At 35.8% G+C, this 13,034-nt stretch overlaps 1 protein-coding gene across 1 annotated transcript in view; it reads left to right on the forward strand.

Annotated features, from left to right (window-relative positions):
* Nucleotides 1-13,034, forward strand: part of LOC134531746 (polypeptide N-acetylgalactosaminyltransferase 35A) — a 52,311-nt gene that overhangs the window by 7,330 nt on the left and 31,947 nt on the right. The window contains exons 3-5 of the mRNA XM_063367619.1: nucleotides 681-847; nucleotides 2,788-2,918; nucleotides 4,948-5,192. Of these exons, the coding sequence (XP_063223689.1) occupies nucleotides 681-847; nucleotides 2,788-2,918; nucleotides 4,948-5,192 (543 nt within the window). The remainder of the gene's footprint in view (nucleotides 1-680; nucleotides 848-2,787; nucleotides 2,919-4,947; nucleotides 5,193-13,034) is intronic.

Consider the following 13,034-nt stretch of genomic DNA (forward strand, 5'->3'; position numbering starts at 1 on the left):
TTTTTCAAATATGGCTGTCAGAAGTTGGAAGTTAAACAATATATTATTTAATTTTCATTGCCTTATTGCACCTTGCGTAGTTGATCAATCAACATTCTAAAATGTGGTTGCTGAAGATTTTGGATCTTACTTTCGTAGGTATTTTGTAAACTAGGCCCAACCATATCCAAATTGCTTTTCAGGAAATTAGTAGTCCAACGGATAGATATTTCATAATTTTATCTTTATATTAATTTTTTTTAAACTGTCTCCTTAGTAGCTAAATATCATCTTAAGAGGTCGTTTTAATAAAACCTGTAATGATTTTGCTGACCGTATGTTTGGCTTCTTATTTGGTTTATATGTTTATTCACTCATCTGATACCAAGGTGATCTGGGTTCGATTTCCGGCATGGTCCAACACAGATTTTTCACAAGTGGGGAATGTAATTGACATTGCCGTTAAGCTGGCAGGTTTTTTTCGGCTTCCCCTGTCCATTTATTACGTCAATGCTTCATTCTAAACTCATCACTATTTGTAGTCCCTAATGATCTCTGTATCGATGAGGAATTTTTAAGCTTTAGATAATTAATTAATTAATTCATTCATTTATTCATTCAGATCTGTAGCTGTAATTATTGGTATGGAATAAAGAAGGTAGATAAGGTATAGACATAACTTGGATTTCTCTCTTTTTTAGGTGTCAGAAACAAGTATATAGTAAGAATTTGCAGACAGCAAGCGTTGTCATCTGCTTCTACAATGAACATTTCAGTACTCTGATACGAACGGTGCAAAGCATTTTGGACCGGACTCCTAAAGAATTACTCCACGAAATAATTTTGGTTGATGACTTTAGTGATTTGAGTGAGTATTGGAAGCCAGCCAACACTTTGTTCAAGTTAAGTTGATTCTGAATAGTTGATTTTGTGGTACATGTTGCTTGCTCTTTTAATTTAGTATGTCAAAATATCCTGGAAATAGCAAAAACTTGTGATATAACATTGAATTATGATCGTAGGTTGAATGCAAAAGGAAAAATTTTTCTTGACCTGTCGTGATTTGTACGAATAGTGATATTTTTGTTTGATCAAGATCTTTTGACATACTGAATTAAAACAGTAAGGATCAATTATACAGTATCATGCCATCAGGATCAAGGGATAAACTTGGATACGTGATACAGAACAATTACCAATTGTTTTATATTACAGACTGGCAGCGTTTGTTGCATAGCATTCATGAAAATGATAACACTGCAAACTGTATTGTGCGAAAAAAGATTTTACTGTCAGTTGTCTAACTGTTATGTTAATTGTGGTTAAAATGTGTTTTGATTAATATTTTTAGTTTGATATATTTGTGTTATCTTGCAAAGTTGATTGATGAGCTAGGGAAAAAATGTTTGGTGGAACAGTGAAAACAGGAATAACCCAGGAAAATTATGGAGAGTAAGAGCATGGGAAATTTTATAGACGTATCATCACAAGAATCTTTCAAGGGGACAGTATGTACAAGATTTTTTTGTTGAGTGTAATTCTCAGTTATTTATTTGCTTCAGTCTACATAGTGTCCTTTTCAGGTTAGTAGGAGTGAATATTAGCTGCTTAGCTTTCAAAAGCCTTCTCGGTGATAACTTATTATATACATAGGGTCTATATCCAGGTAGTTCTTTAAAGAAATCTTAGTGACTGTGAAATTACTTCAAATAGTTTACCTCATTTAATTTAAAATTAAGTAGAACTTTACCGAATGCTGCTTACATTTTTGCACATGAATTAGATTTTATTAATAATTTTTTTTAGATGATTATATATTAATATTTTATATAGCTAAGTTATTGTGTATATTTATGTCTGTATTTTTTAAAGATAACATATGACATAATTTTTAGATATATTTATTTTAAAACTAGATATTAAATGTAAAGAAAACATTGTTGACCTAATCAACAAACCTTGTAACTCCGAAATTGTGAATTTTTACATTTTTACATTAAGTTCCTCGCAATTATTTTTCTGCGTGTCCTCTCCAAGTGTTATAATAAAAAATTTTTTATATGAAATACCATTCCCATTTCAGCAAACCTATAACAGGAGAAAGTTTTGTATGAAATACGTACCATTCCCATTTCAACAAACCTCTTAACAAATAATGTAAAAGGTTCATGTAAGCATGAACTTAGACCCGGGAGAGGGAGATTCAGGTGAGCTCAGGCCCCTCCTGGAATTAAGAAGCTCCTCACTGAGGGGGCCTGCATGCACTTGCAAAAACGTGAATGTAAAACGGGTTTGATGTCAAAACTATGTCTTATGGGAAAACTTATTGTATATTTTAAAGTTTTTTTGCTTATTGCATGCATGCAGGCCAAAATATGGGCAGTATACAACATACGAGCACCTTATCCAGAGATGACGTGTCTGTTAATCCCAATTGGGCCATGCGGCTCCCCCAGGAAATTTCCACGGGCCCCTGTTGGGAACCCTACAGATTTGCACCCCTGCATGCAAGTATTCATTCCAGTAAGCAGTTATAAGTGAGTGATTATCTGGGTTTACATTATCAATATTCTCAGGGAAAAGTAAAACTAAAGAGTTAAAATGTAACAATTTGTTACAACTAATGGTTAAGATGGAGTTTCAAGTTTATGTTTTTTTTTCTCTCTCCTGTAAATTTTGCATTCTGGGAGTTAAAAGGTTTCCAAATCAGCCCGGCGATATATCAAGTGCATGCAAAATTTAATGATTTTATCTTCACATGAACTTGACGTTGTGTCGAAGTTTTTGAAAGCCCTCGTGAATGTTTAGGTGGGTTGCACACGCAAGTGAAGAGCTACGTAGCAAGCAACTGGCCGGATAAAGTAATGCTGCTGAGGACCTCTAGACGGGAAGGCCTGATCAGGGCCCGGATATTCGGAGCCAGGACTGCTACTGGAGGGGTAAGAGAAGCATCTGCAAAAGTTAAGGAGCAGCGTGAGAAGGCAAGCTGTGCTGCCTTGTTCTGGAGCATGGTGTCTTCAGGTCACAAAAGTCAGGAAAATATCTCGAAACAACCAGTAATTTTTCTGGAAGTCATAAAACTTCAAATTTTCTGCAGCCTTTTTCTGACTTGTATTTTTTTTTCCACTCCTTACTTAGTTAATAGTCGCACATTAAAAATAAACATTGGAGACTGCTCACTTAAATCATGTGGAATTTATTTCTGAATAGGTTTTAGCTTTTTAACATCAAAATCAGCATGTTATGGCAAATATTAGATCTATTTTGAATTATTTTTAGTTATTCTTATTTTATATGAAAAAAATGAATCTGTCATCTAAATGTTATTGTAAGGTCCTGAAAAAGTCCTGAAATGTCTTTAATCTGGAATTGTATGGTTCAGTACATGCTGTAATCAAACTCCAATCGAGCGACTCACATACAAATTCCTGCAGATGGATCCTGGCTGCCAGCATTTTTAGTTTGCTCAGAATTTATTGTTACTCTCAGTTTTCATTGTTTCCTATTTTATAACGGGTTATATTTCACATTTTACATTTTACATTTGGTATTTCCGTTAAAACTGTATTGAAGTTAGTAATCCGCCAGCATCACTAATATAGCATGGGCACTGTCCCAAATGTGCCATATTTAAGACCTTACACAGATGCAGTGTTGAGAGATGTACAGAAATCTGTAGCATTGCAGTGATAGTTGCTGAGGAAAGCCAAGTGTAGTCTTGCCTTAGTTGTGATACATTATTTTTCATTTTTCTCCATACATGAAGGGTTTTGAATGCTGCCTTACAGAAACTGATGATGTGTTTTCACTCTAGTGGTATAGCCAGCCAAAATAAGGTTGTAATTTTTCATAATACTCCAATGAAGAGAAAGATCTTCTGTTTGCAACAGCAATAAAAATGGGTGGAAAAAACAACTACATTTAATCCTTACCCCGCTCCCCCCTATAATCCTGAAAACCAAATACACAATTGTGTGTTATGTATGTCCATGTTAAAGCTTGTACCGTAGATATGTACTGCTGATGAACAAGTTCAACATTGCTTTATCATTGTGTGTTTTTTTTGTTTGCTAGGATTTTGTTTTCTGCTGTAGCTTTGTTAAGAAGATATAGATAAAGTAATTTGATATTTTGTTTCATTGCAGTAATATATTCTTTTTTTTCCAGCGGTGCTTTATTAAAAAAAGTTACTTGTAAATTTTGTGTTATCTGGTGCTGTACTTACAGTATTTCATTGACTTTTAATATGAAATACCTGTTCTATTTCATTGTTTGTTAGTGTGAGTTTAAAACTGAAAAATAAATTTTAAATAACAAAAGGGACTAATTTATTTTTGGATAGACACATTTATATAAATAATACCAATAATTAATTATTTTTTTAGTTAAAAAAACTTAATTGATACCCTAAAAATGATGTGAGATATTTATTTAAATCTGTACTAATATAATTTGTTCATTTAATGTAAATACAGCACTCATAGATTTTGTTTTAAGAAATTATATATATGTAATACTTTATGCCATTCAGAATTTATGAACAACTATCCTAAATCCCCACATTAAAAACTTAAAGTTAGGTACAAATTGTTATAAAACGCGGGGTGCTATTTCGCCAACTACCACTGTGAGATTATAGCAAACCAACTGCCTGAAACCTGCATTCATTGTGAAGTGAGAACCATAAATAACTGCATGGATAATGATTTTTCGAGAAAATTCCATTCGTAAAATTGAAAATAAGAGCTTTAGTGATAAAAAAAAGTAATTTTTTTAATGTATAATCATTTGGTTTCAATAGAAGATAATATGTTTCAGATTTGTTAGTTAAATCAGAACAGAACAGTTTTGGTATTATTGTGAAAATGCTTTGTGCATTCTCAGACACACTGTGGAGTTGGTTTTACACCCTTGTAGCATCCCAGGAAACTGGACAAGCAAGACAGATCCGAGAAAACGTGTGTGCAGGTGTTGGTGTTCCTGGACAGCCACGTGGAGGTAAACGTCGACTGGCTGCAACCTCTGCTCTCCCGCATCGCTGCGACACGCACGAACGTGGTGATGCCCATCATCGACATCATCAACTCGGACACCTTCGCTTACAAGGCCTCCCCGCTGGTGCGGGGCGGGTTCAACTGGGGGCTCCACTTCAAGTGGGAGAACCTGCCCTTGGGAACCCTAGCCACGGATGAAGATTTCGTGAAGCCTATCAGGTAAATTGACGCTTGCCCGCCCTCCCTATATTAAATATCATGTTACTTTACGTTATAATTAAACCCAAAACGAGTTTTAATAAGTTCAGAAGCAATTCAGGGAAAAATATGTTTCGGCAATAGGCCTACTCACGTGATATGCGGCGACGAATCTGTGCGACGTCGTAGGTTATAAACAAAGCGACAAACAATATAATAATTCATTAAAGCAACCAACCATCTGCGCCCTTTATTTCTCACGTCGCTATAACCACACATATTAATGTACTGCAGAATATAATTGTAAATATGGACGAGTTATGTACACTATATATATATATATATATATATATATATATATATATATATATATATATATATATATATATATATATATATATATATATATATCTTACATATAAAATTCTCGTGTCACAGTTTTCGTTGCCATACTCCTCTGAAACGGCTTGACCGATTTTGATGAAATTTTTTGTGCTTATCCGGTATCTATGAGAATCGGCCAACATCTATTTTTCATCCCCCTAAATGTTAGGGGTAGTCCACCCCTAAATTTTTTTTTTATTTCCAGTTTTTGGTAGGAAATCACCATGGCAACGGCTGTTGCTTTGTTGATGCTTCATTCGTCTCTATGGCAACGGCTATTTCATTGTTAGTGCAGTCCTCATCACCGTTGAAATTTTGCAAGTGGTAGTGGGAGAGGGAGGTGTGGTGGTAGTGGGAGGGGGAGGTGTGGTGGTAGTGGGGGGTGGAGGGGGAGGTGTGGTGGTAGTGGGAAGGGGAGGTGTGGCGGGAGTGGGAGGGGGAGGTGTGGTGGTAGTGGGGGGTGGAGGGGGAGGTGTGGTGGTAGTGGGAAGGGGAGGTGTGGCGGGAGTGGGAGGGGGAGGTGTGGCAGTAGTGGGCAGGGGTAGGGGGAGGGTGGGAGAGGGACCGCCGACGCCGAGCAGATTTTTTCGCGAAATATGCCTGCCCCTAATGTTCCTTATGTTACGCAGGATGACATTTTCCGAAAATTAGATCTAATGGGTGGTTAAAACCAGGCAACAGTGGGTACTTTGTCTGCATGAGAACAGTATTTTGCATTGTTCATGCCTTCTGCGTCTCCATGGCAACGGGCATCGCGCGGCAGTGGCGTACCCACAACGAGGGGCATGTATTATGAGCGGCGCAAGAGTGATCTGCCTGTAGACTGCCGTAGCGAAGTACGGGTACATCAGTTGTACGTTGCGTGCACGAGTCGGGTAACCATCGGTGCTATTCATTTTCTCTCCGGTACATTATACAGCATTGTAATAAATTTTCACTGAATTTTTTTTTATTTACCATTACTATAAATGGGAGATGTGGCTTAATTTTTTTCCATTAGTACCTATAGCCGTGCGAAGCCGGGTCGGGCAGCTAGTGTGTGTATATATATATATATATATATATATATATATATAAAAAATTAAGTTGTGAAAGCAAGTTTAAATACTTTTTAATGCATAGGATTGAATATATATGTATCTACATATAATTATTTATGCCACATTTATCTTTTGTTTTTAATTATTAATATCTAGTTTATACTTCCACCACCAGGGCAGGGAAATTTTGGCGAGATTCATGCGCGCGCATCTCATCCCTTCCAAAGAGGAGTTAGTTCGCCCCTCCCTTCTTTTTCTTCGTTCCCGCGCATTTCTCCCTATATAAAGACGAGGTCATCCACCTGAAAGTCAGTTGATCGGCCCGACGGCCAGTGAGGCTGGAATCCGCCCACTGGCCATAGGACGATCATAGGGGGAGCAGCAGAACGACTGGCTATCCGTCTTCTGCAGCTCGCACCCCTCCTTCGCGAGTCAGGCCATCCAAGGACCTATCTCGGCCTAGGGAATTTGTCTCCCCCCCCCTTTCTTGACGATAGGGTGTACCGTGTATAAATTCAGTGTATGTTGTGAAAGCCGATGCAGGCGATAAATTGAACTGTTTGGACATTCAGGTCAATAAAAGTTCCTTGTAAAATCCGACATTTTCAATTAATAGCCTAGCCCCATCCCTCACCCCACTAGCTAATCGCCTTCACCAGCCAACTGCGAATCCTGCCGCAAGACCAGTTTGACCTCCTCCACCCCTGCTGGCTCTCTGTCAAGAGGGCTCGGTGCGAGAGGAGTTCAAGAAGGATCAAAATTTTCTGGCGCCCAACGTGGGGCCCGACCAGCAGTTCGACCTCCTCCGCCCCTGCTGGCTCTCTCTCAAGAGGGCTCGGTGCGAGAGAGGAGTTCGAGACAAGAAAGACGCAACAACGTGCAACGTTAATTATGTTGAATGACTATGTTAAGGCCTCCATCTTAATCTGGCACACACATACTGTGTGCAGAGTGTTTTTTTTTTTTTTTTTAAAAAACCCACACTATGTTTGAAAACTGCTCAAGATATCCTAGTGGTGTCTGTTTACGAAAAGCATTTAAGAATACCATGAGGGCGAATTAGTAGTTCTGTCTCTGCATTTTGTTTCTAAACTGTATTTTTAGAAGAGTAAAAATGGCTAAAAGTTGTGTGTGGAGAATAATTTTTTGGTAAAGATACTTGAAAGCACTCAAAAGCCTTTCATTATACATTTATCTTTATTTATTCTTCATATAATGTGGTTTGCTATGCTATGGAAACAACTTAAATCTCAAGTTGCCCTATGTATGACAGTCCACAGCGTTAGAAACACCAGCGAGTGTCACACTTATCCCCTAACACAAATACACTCCTGACGAGGTGGGCCCCTTAAACCATTTTAAAAGTAAAGTGCACACAAATATGAAACTTTACATGCTTGTATTCTGTCAGCTTTGCCGAGGGGCCACTGTGGTTGAATGTTAAGATCATTGGCGATTCGGATTCAGTTCCTGGGGGAAACATCCCTAGACTTTTTTGAATTGACATAACCTGGCAGACTTTGCTGCAGTTGTTGGGGTTTCTTGGGGTACTCCTATTTCGTCCTCCAAAGCATTTCATAAACCTTACATTCTCATCTCATTGCCCCACATCGTCTTTAATAACCTTGAGGTGGTCGGTGAGATTTAAGTTCTATTTCATCATCATCATCATCATCATCATCATCATCATCATCATCATCATCAGCTAGGACAAAAATGATTCTGTAGGTAAAGTAGAACATTGATTATCCAATTACCAATCAACCAAAAGCATCCCAGTTGCCAAATTCAATTTTGTGTGTCATGTAGTTCCGCTAGCGGGTGTTAGTGTTGTGGCAGTGCAGCACTTCCCCTTCCAACCAGCATGCATGAGCAACCTCACATCGTCGGTGGCGTGTGAGCCTTCCATATTGCTCCTATAACACTGGTATATGTTTTTCCGTAAATTATAAGTTATCCTAATACCCCCAGTCCTGAATTGTTTTGGATAATCAATGCTCTAATGTAATATCCCTAATAAGGAGAACTAGAGAAAGACAATAAGTGTTTTTACATGTACACTAGAGTCCCGTTATAGCGAGGTGTCACGGTTCCGGGTTTGATCCTGGCTATAACCGAATTGGACAGATTTTGGCCCCCAAAAAATAAAAATTTACCGAAAATAGCATAAAAATTGTGTTTAAACCTGTATAATTGGAAAATAACAGGTTATATTAACGAAATCTTAATTTCTGTTAGCAGATGTGTGAATTCTCTTTAAAACGATACCCCATAAGTACGGAAGCGATCACCGATTGCGTCAAAATAACCAGAATATCCTACCACGCCACGTAAGTATAGCATCTCAGCCCGCGGCCGACGCAGCATTTTCCTGCTATCTATTGTCGAAGCGGGCTGTCTGCTGGCGGCCATGTTGGTTCGGGATGTTGCTCAACAGGTGGTGCTAGTGTAGCGCGACAATTTAATTCCTTACAAAAAAGCAGGAGTGCGGCTGCTGCAACGCACGTACGCCTCAAACGAAATAGTCGCTGGAAAACTATACTTTTTTCATTTAAAGAAACCTGTCAACTTTTTTAGAAAATAAATTTGGGATTAAACTCAAACCATCACCACCCCTTTCCCGGACAGATACCCCAAGAAATGACCGAAACAAAAGTTACAAGAAAACTGTCCTAGCGATTCGGAAATAAATACGGTAGTGCTTACTAGAGGTGTAAAAGTAACGAAAAAATGCGTACCCGTATGTATTCGTTACTATAACAATTAGTACTCGTTACTATCGTTACGTTACTCCTGATACCGCATAACATGCTATGTTATGTTGCAGCAACGAATCGAGTCGTATTGCGTACGCGTACAGTATGACGTCGCGTAAATAATAATAAATAGAATATAAACAATTAACAATATTTGATAATTAATAGTTTTTGTTAACCAAGAAACAATTAAATCTCATTAGAGTGGCTTTTTAATATTATATCTTTTAAGATAACAACAAAAAAACTTGAAAATACACGATTATAAAAACAAAAACATACATATTTCTAATTTGTAAAAAATACTTTCTTACGTTGTTTCTGTTCCAATCTCAAACTTTGTCTACACACGGCACAGATAACTAACGGAAGTTTGATAAAAGAAAGAAAGGACGGGATTCTATTTTTAAACCCACGCACTTAGGTGGCAACTGACTGAAGAATGTGACAGGCGTCAACGGCAAGATGTCTAGTGGCGAGCGAGAGGGGTGGAGATAAAGCAGACAAATAACAAAAGCGCGCTTCAAGCGATCACGCCGTAAATTCCTCAAAAATACCTCGTTATAGCCTTGTTCTCGCTATTACCGTGCTCGCTATAATGAGATTCTACTGTATTTAATTTTGTGTATTATCACTGTTTTCTTAATGTTGACTGTTTTGTATTAGGATAGACTACACTGGGAGTGAACTTGATGCAGGTTATGGCACACATTTCTTAATGCTCTTCACCAAATATTTTATTAGAACAGTGTAGGAAAGTCATCAAGAAAACAGGAGACACGTTATGCAGTTCATTCTAGCAGCAGGGCCTGATCTTACGCTATTAGTGCACATGTGATAAGGGTATTTTGGCCATTAAGAATTTATTTTTTACCAATATTTCTGAAGTTGTGGTTATTTATCATGGCTGGAAACATTCCTACAATGTTTGGTTGTAACAATTACAATGTTGCTAACTGCTCGAAGTTGTTTTTGAAGTTAAAATTCTTTAGGTGCGTAGGTGCCAAAGTTGTTGCGTGTTGCAGTATTAACGTTTTTATAATAGCTTATGTGAACATCAGTGTGCCAAATAAATCTCTGTGATAGCAAAAATGTTCTGAAATACATTTTATAAACTGTAAGAGTTACACAAAAAAATAGTCGCAACTTTAAAAATACGTTTTAATTTTAGGATTATACATTGGTACTCATAATTTTCCCCAGATTCATGATAGATTTAACTAGTGCCACAGTATTATGCGTGACTAATGTACGAAAGCACTTGGGGTCGAATCATGTCTGTTTCAATTTATGTATCTACAATTTCTTAAATGACTCATTATTACATTTTAACACCATAGTTAAAGAAAATTACTTGTTATTGTTTAAGTAATTTTTATTGCAATAACTTTAATGCACAACCCAGTTTGTTGGTTTAGTTTTTTTTACACTAGGTAGGCATGTACATTTATTTTTTACTTACAGTGAAAATAAATTTTATAACATAATCAAAATGATTGTGTATATGCAATAATGTGTATATACTTAAATATAAAGAAGAGTTAATGTTTGTTAGTTTGCATGTTTTTTATACAAATGTAAAGTTTTATTTTGAACTTGAAATTTTACACACTTGACCTTCAAAATAAGTAAAATATCATTGTCTACATAAGATTCCTGAAAAAATCCCCATTTCCCTTTCCCACCCTTTAAATCATAATTTTGGTACTTCCTGGTGAAATTTTGCACAACTGCCTTTTAAAATAAGAATAATATTGCCATTCTCATCTAATTGAAGTAAAAAAGTTAAATATTGACAATATTTATTGGTTTTAATTATTTATTCTTTTTATATATATATTTTATTGAAAGCATTTTGTAAATATTTAAATCGTAATTTTATAGAGTTGGTGCTCTTCTAAAAATATGATATAAAATTCTGAAAATTGAATTTTTGAGGTCCTATTATTCTATTTGATGACTGATAAACAGCATTGCAATATTTCAAGAAGCAGTTGATAAAGTTATGTTAGCTACATTTAGAATGCTGTAAATTGTTGTAAATGGTTGGGTAGTTTAAGTTAGTGACATTATAAACACTTGACTGTGTTTCTGGGAATAGTAGTACTCAAAAATAAAATTTTTCATGTTTTTTTTTTCTTCAGATTAGCTTACATTCTAGGAGATAAACTGTTTTATCATGTTTCATGAAATTATTTACAAAATAAACAATTTACAAAAATTCAGTTTTAAAGTTAAGTATGTTTCATTGTTAAAGATGTCCTTTTGACATCATGTTTAAAGTTAGGTAATTTTTCACGATCTTTAAGTCAATATATTTTTTTTTAGAAAACTTGTTTGGATTATGAATACATTGTTTTTATACAATTGTATGGAGTATGGATTCATTACTGTATGATAACAATATTTCACGAGAGAAAATTGTGTCGATATCGCCCATTGTAATACAAGGGACTTTCAATTTTGCGGGCGTTCTTTAGGACAAGCCATTAGGATTGCTGCAGTCAGGTTTTGCCAGCATTCATCATGTTAAAAGGCATGAGTTTCTTATATTGTTCTACTAAAATATTTGCATTCCTTCACTTACGGTACCTAATGTACATAAAATAATAAAGTCAGTCATAAGAATATCTCCAGTATGGGTCATTCCTAGCACTTACACATTCTAATTATAATTTTTTCGAACAGGCACTTTTTAATAGGCATTTGATGGCCCTTGAACAGTTTTAGGTTCATTATAATACATCCTGTCCTGAACCTACATGACTAACAACTGACAAATGCATTTCCTTGTTTTATGTTCATTATTTATCACAGAATTACCAACTCCAATTATAAAAATCTATCAATTGTTACATTTCAGGACATTTGCTTGCAGGCAGTGTAACAAATTTGTAATGCACCCTACGCTTGTTGGGGAGGGGGGAGGGGACACAGGATTAGCCGTCAATTTTGTAGACTAAAAAAAGTTTGAAATAAAAGGGTAATAGAAGATGAAATTATACAGTATCTACTAATATGTTTTGATTTTACGTATTATCAAAAGTCGTGTATTAAATGGTGATCTTTATTGCTCAATGTCCTGTGAGTTTACACTGCATGTTTGCAGAGATCATGAAATTAAATGTACACTTAAATACTGGTAGGTACATGGGTTGGAGTTACCCATTTTGGTATTTTCCAGCAGACAATTATTGCAGGTTTTTTCACTAACAGTCGTGTAATAATTTGTAAGCATAATTTTTATACTCTTTTCAACTATAAGTGATGCGTTAAATCCCAATTTTCTCGAATTCTAATCTCAAATTTGAATCCCAAAGAATAATTTGAATATATCTACGTATATATCCCTCGAATCTGAATGTAGGTCTCAAGGATCAAAAATAAAATAATGTACTAGAAAAGAAAAAAATATTAACTATGGTGTTGAATCATTTAACCCTTTAAATTTTTGTTTCTTGAACTAAGTTTCCAGAATAAATAGTTATTGTAATTTTATTTATATAATTACATGTTAAAATTACAATATCTTGGGGAATAGTAACTGGATAGTTTTGAAAAGATAATTGACTTAGTAAACTTCAGAAGTTATGAGTGTTGAATTTTTAATTTACTTTATGTCCTCTAATATTTTTCTTAAAATCTTTTTCCTCAAATATCAAATCCATCCAATACTAAGGATT

Source organism: Bacillus rossius, chromosome 5, assembly GCF_032445375.1.
Source record: "Bacillus rossius redtenbacheri isolate Brsri chromosome 5, Brsri_v3, whole genome shotgun sequence".
NCBI lineage: Eukaryota > Metazoa > Arthropoda > Insecta > Phasmatodea > Bacillidae > Bacillus > Bacillus rossius.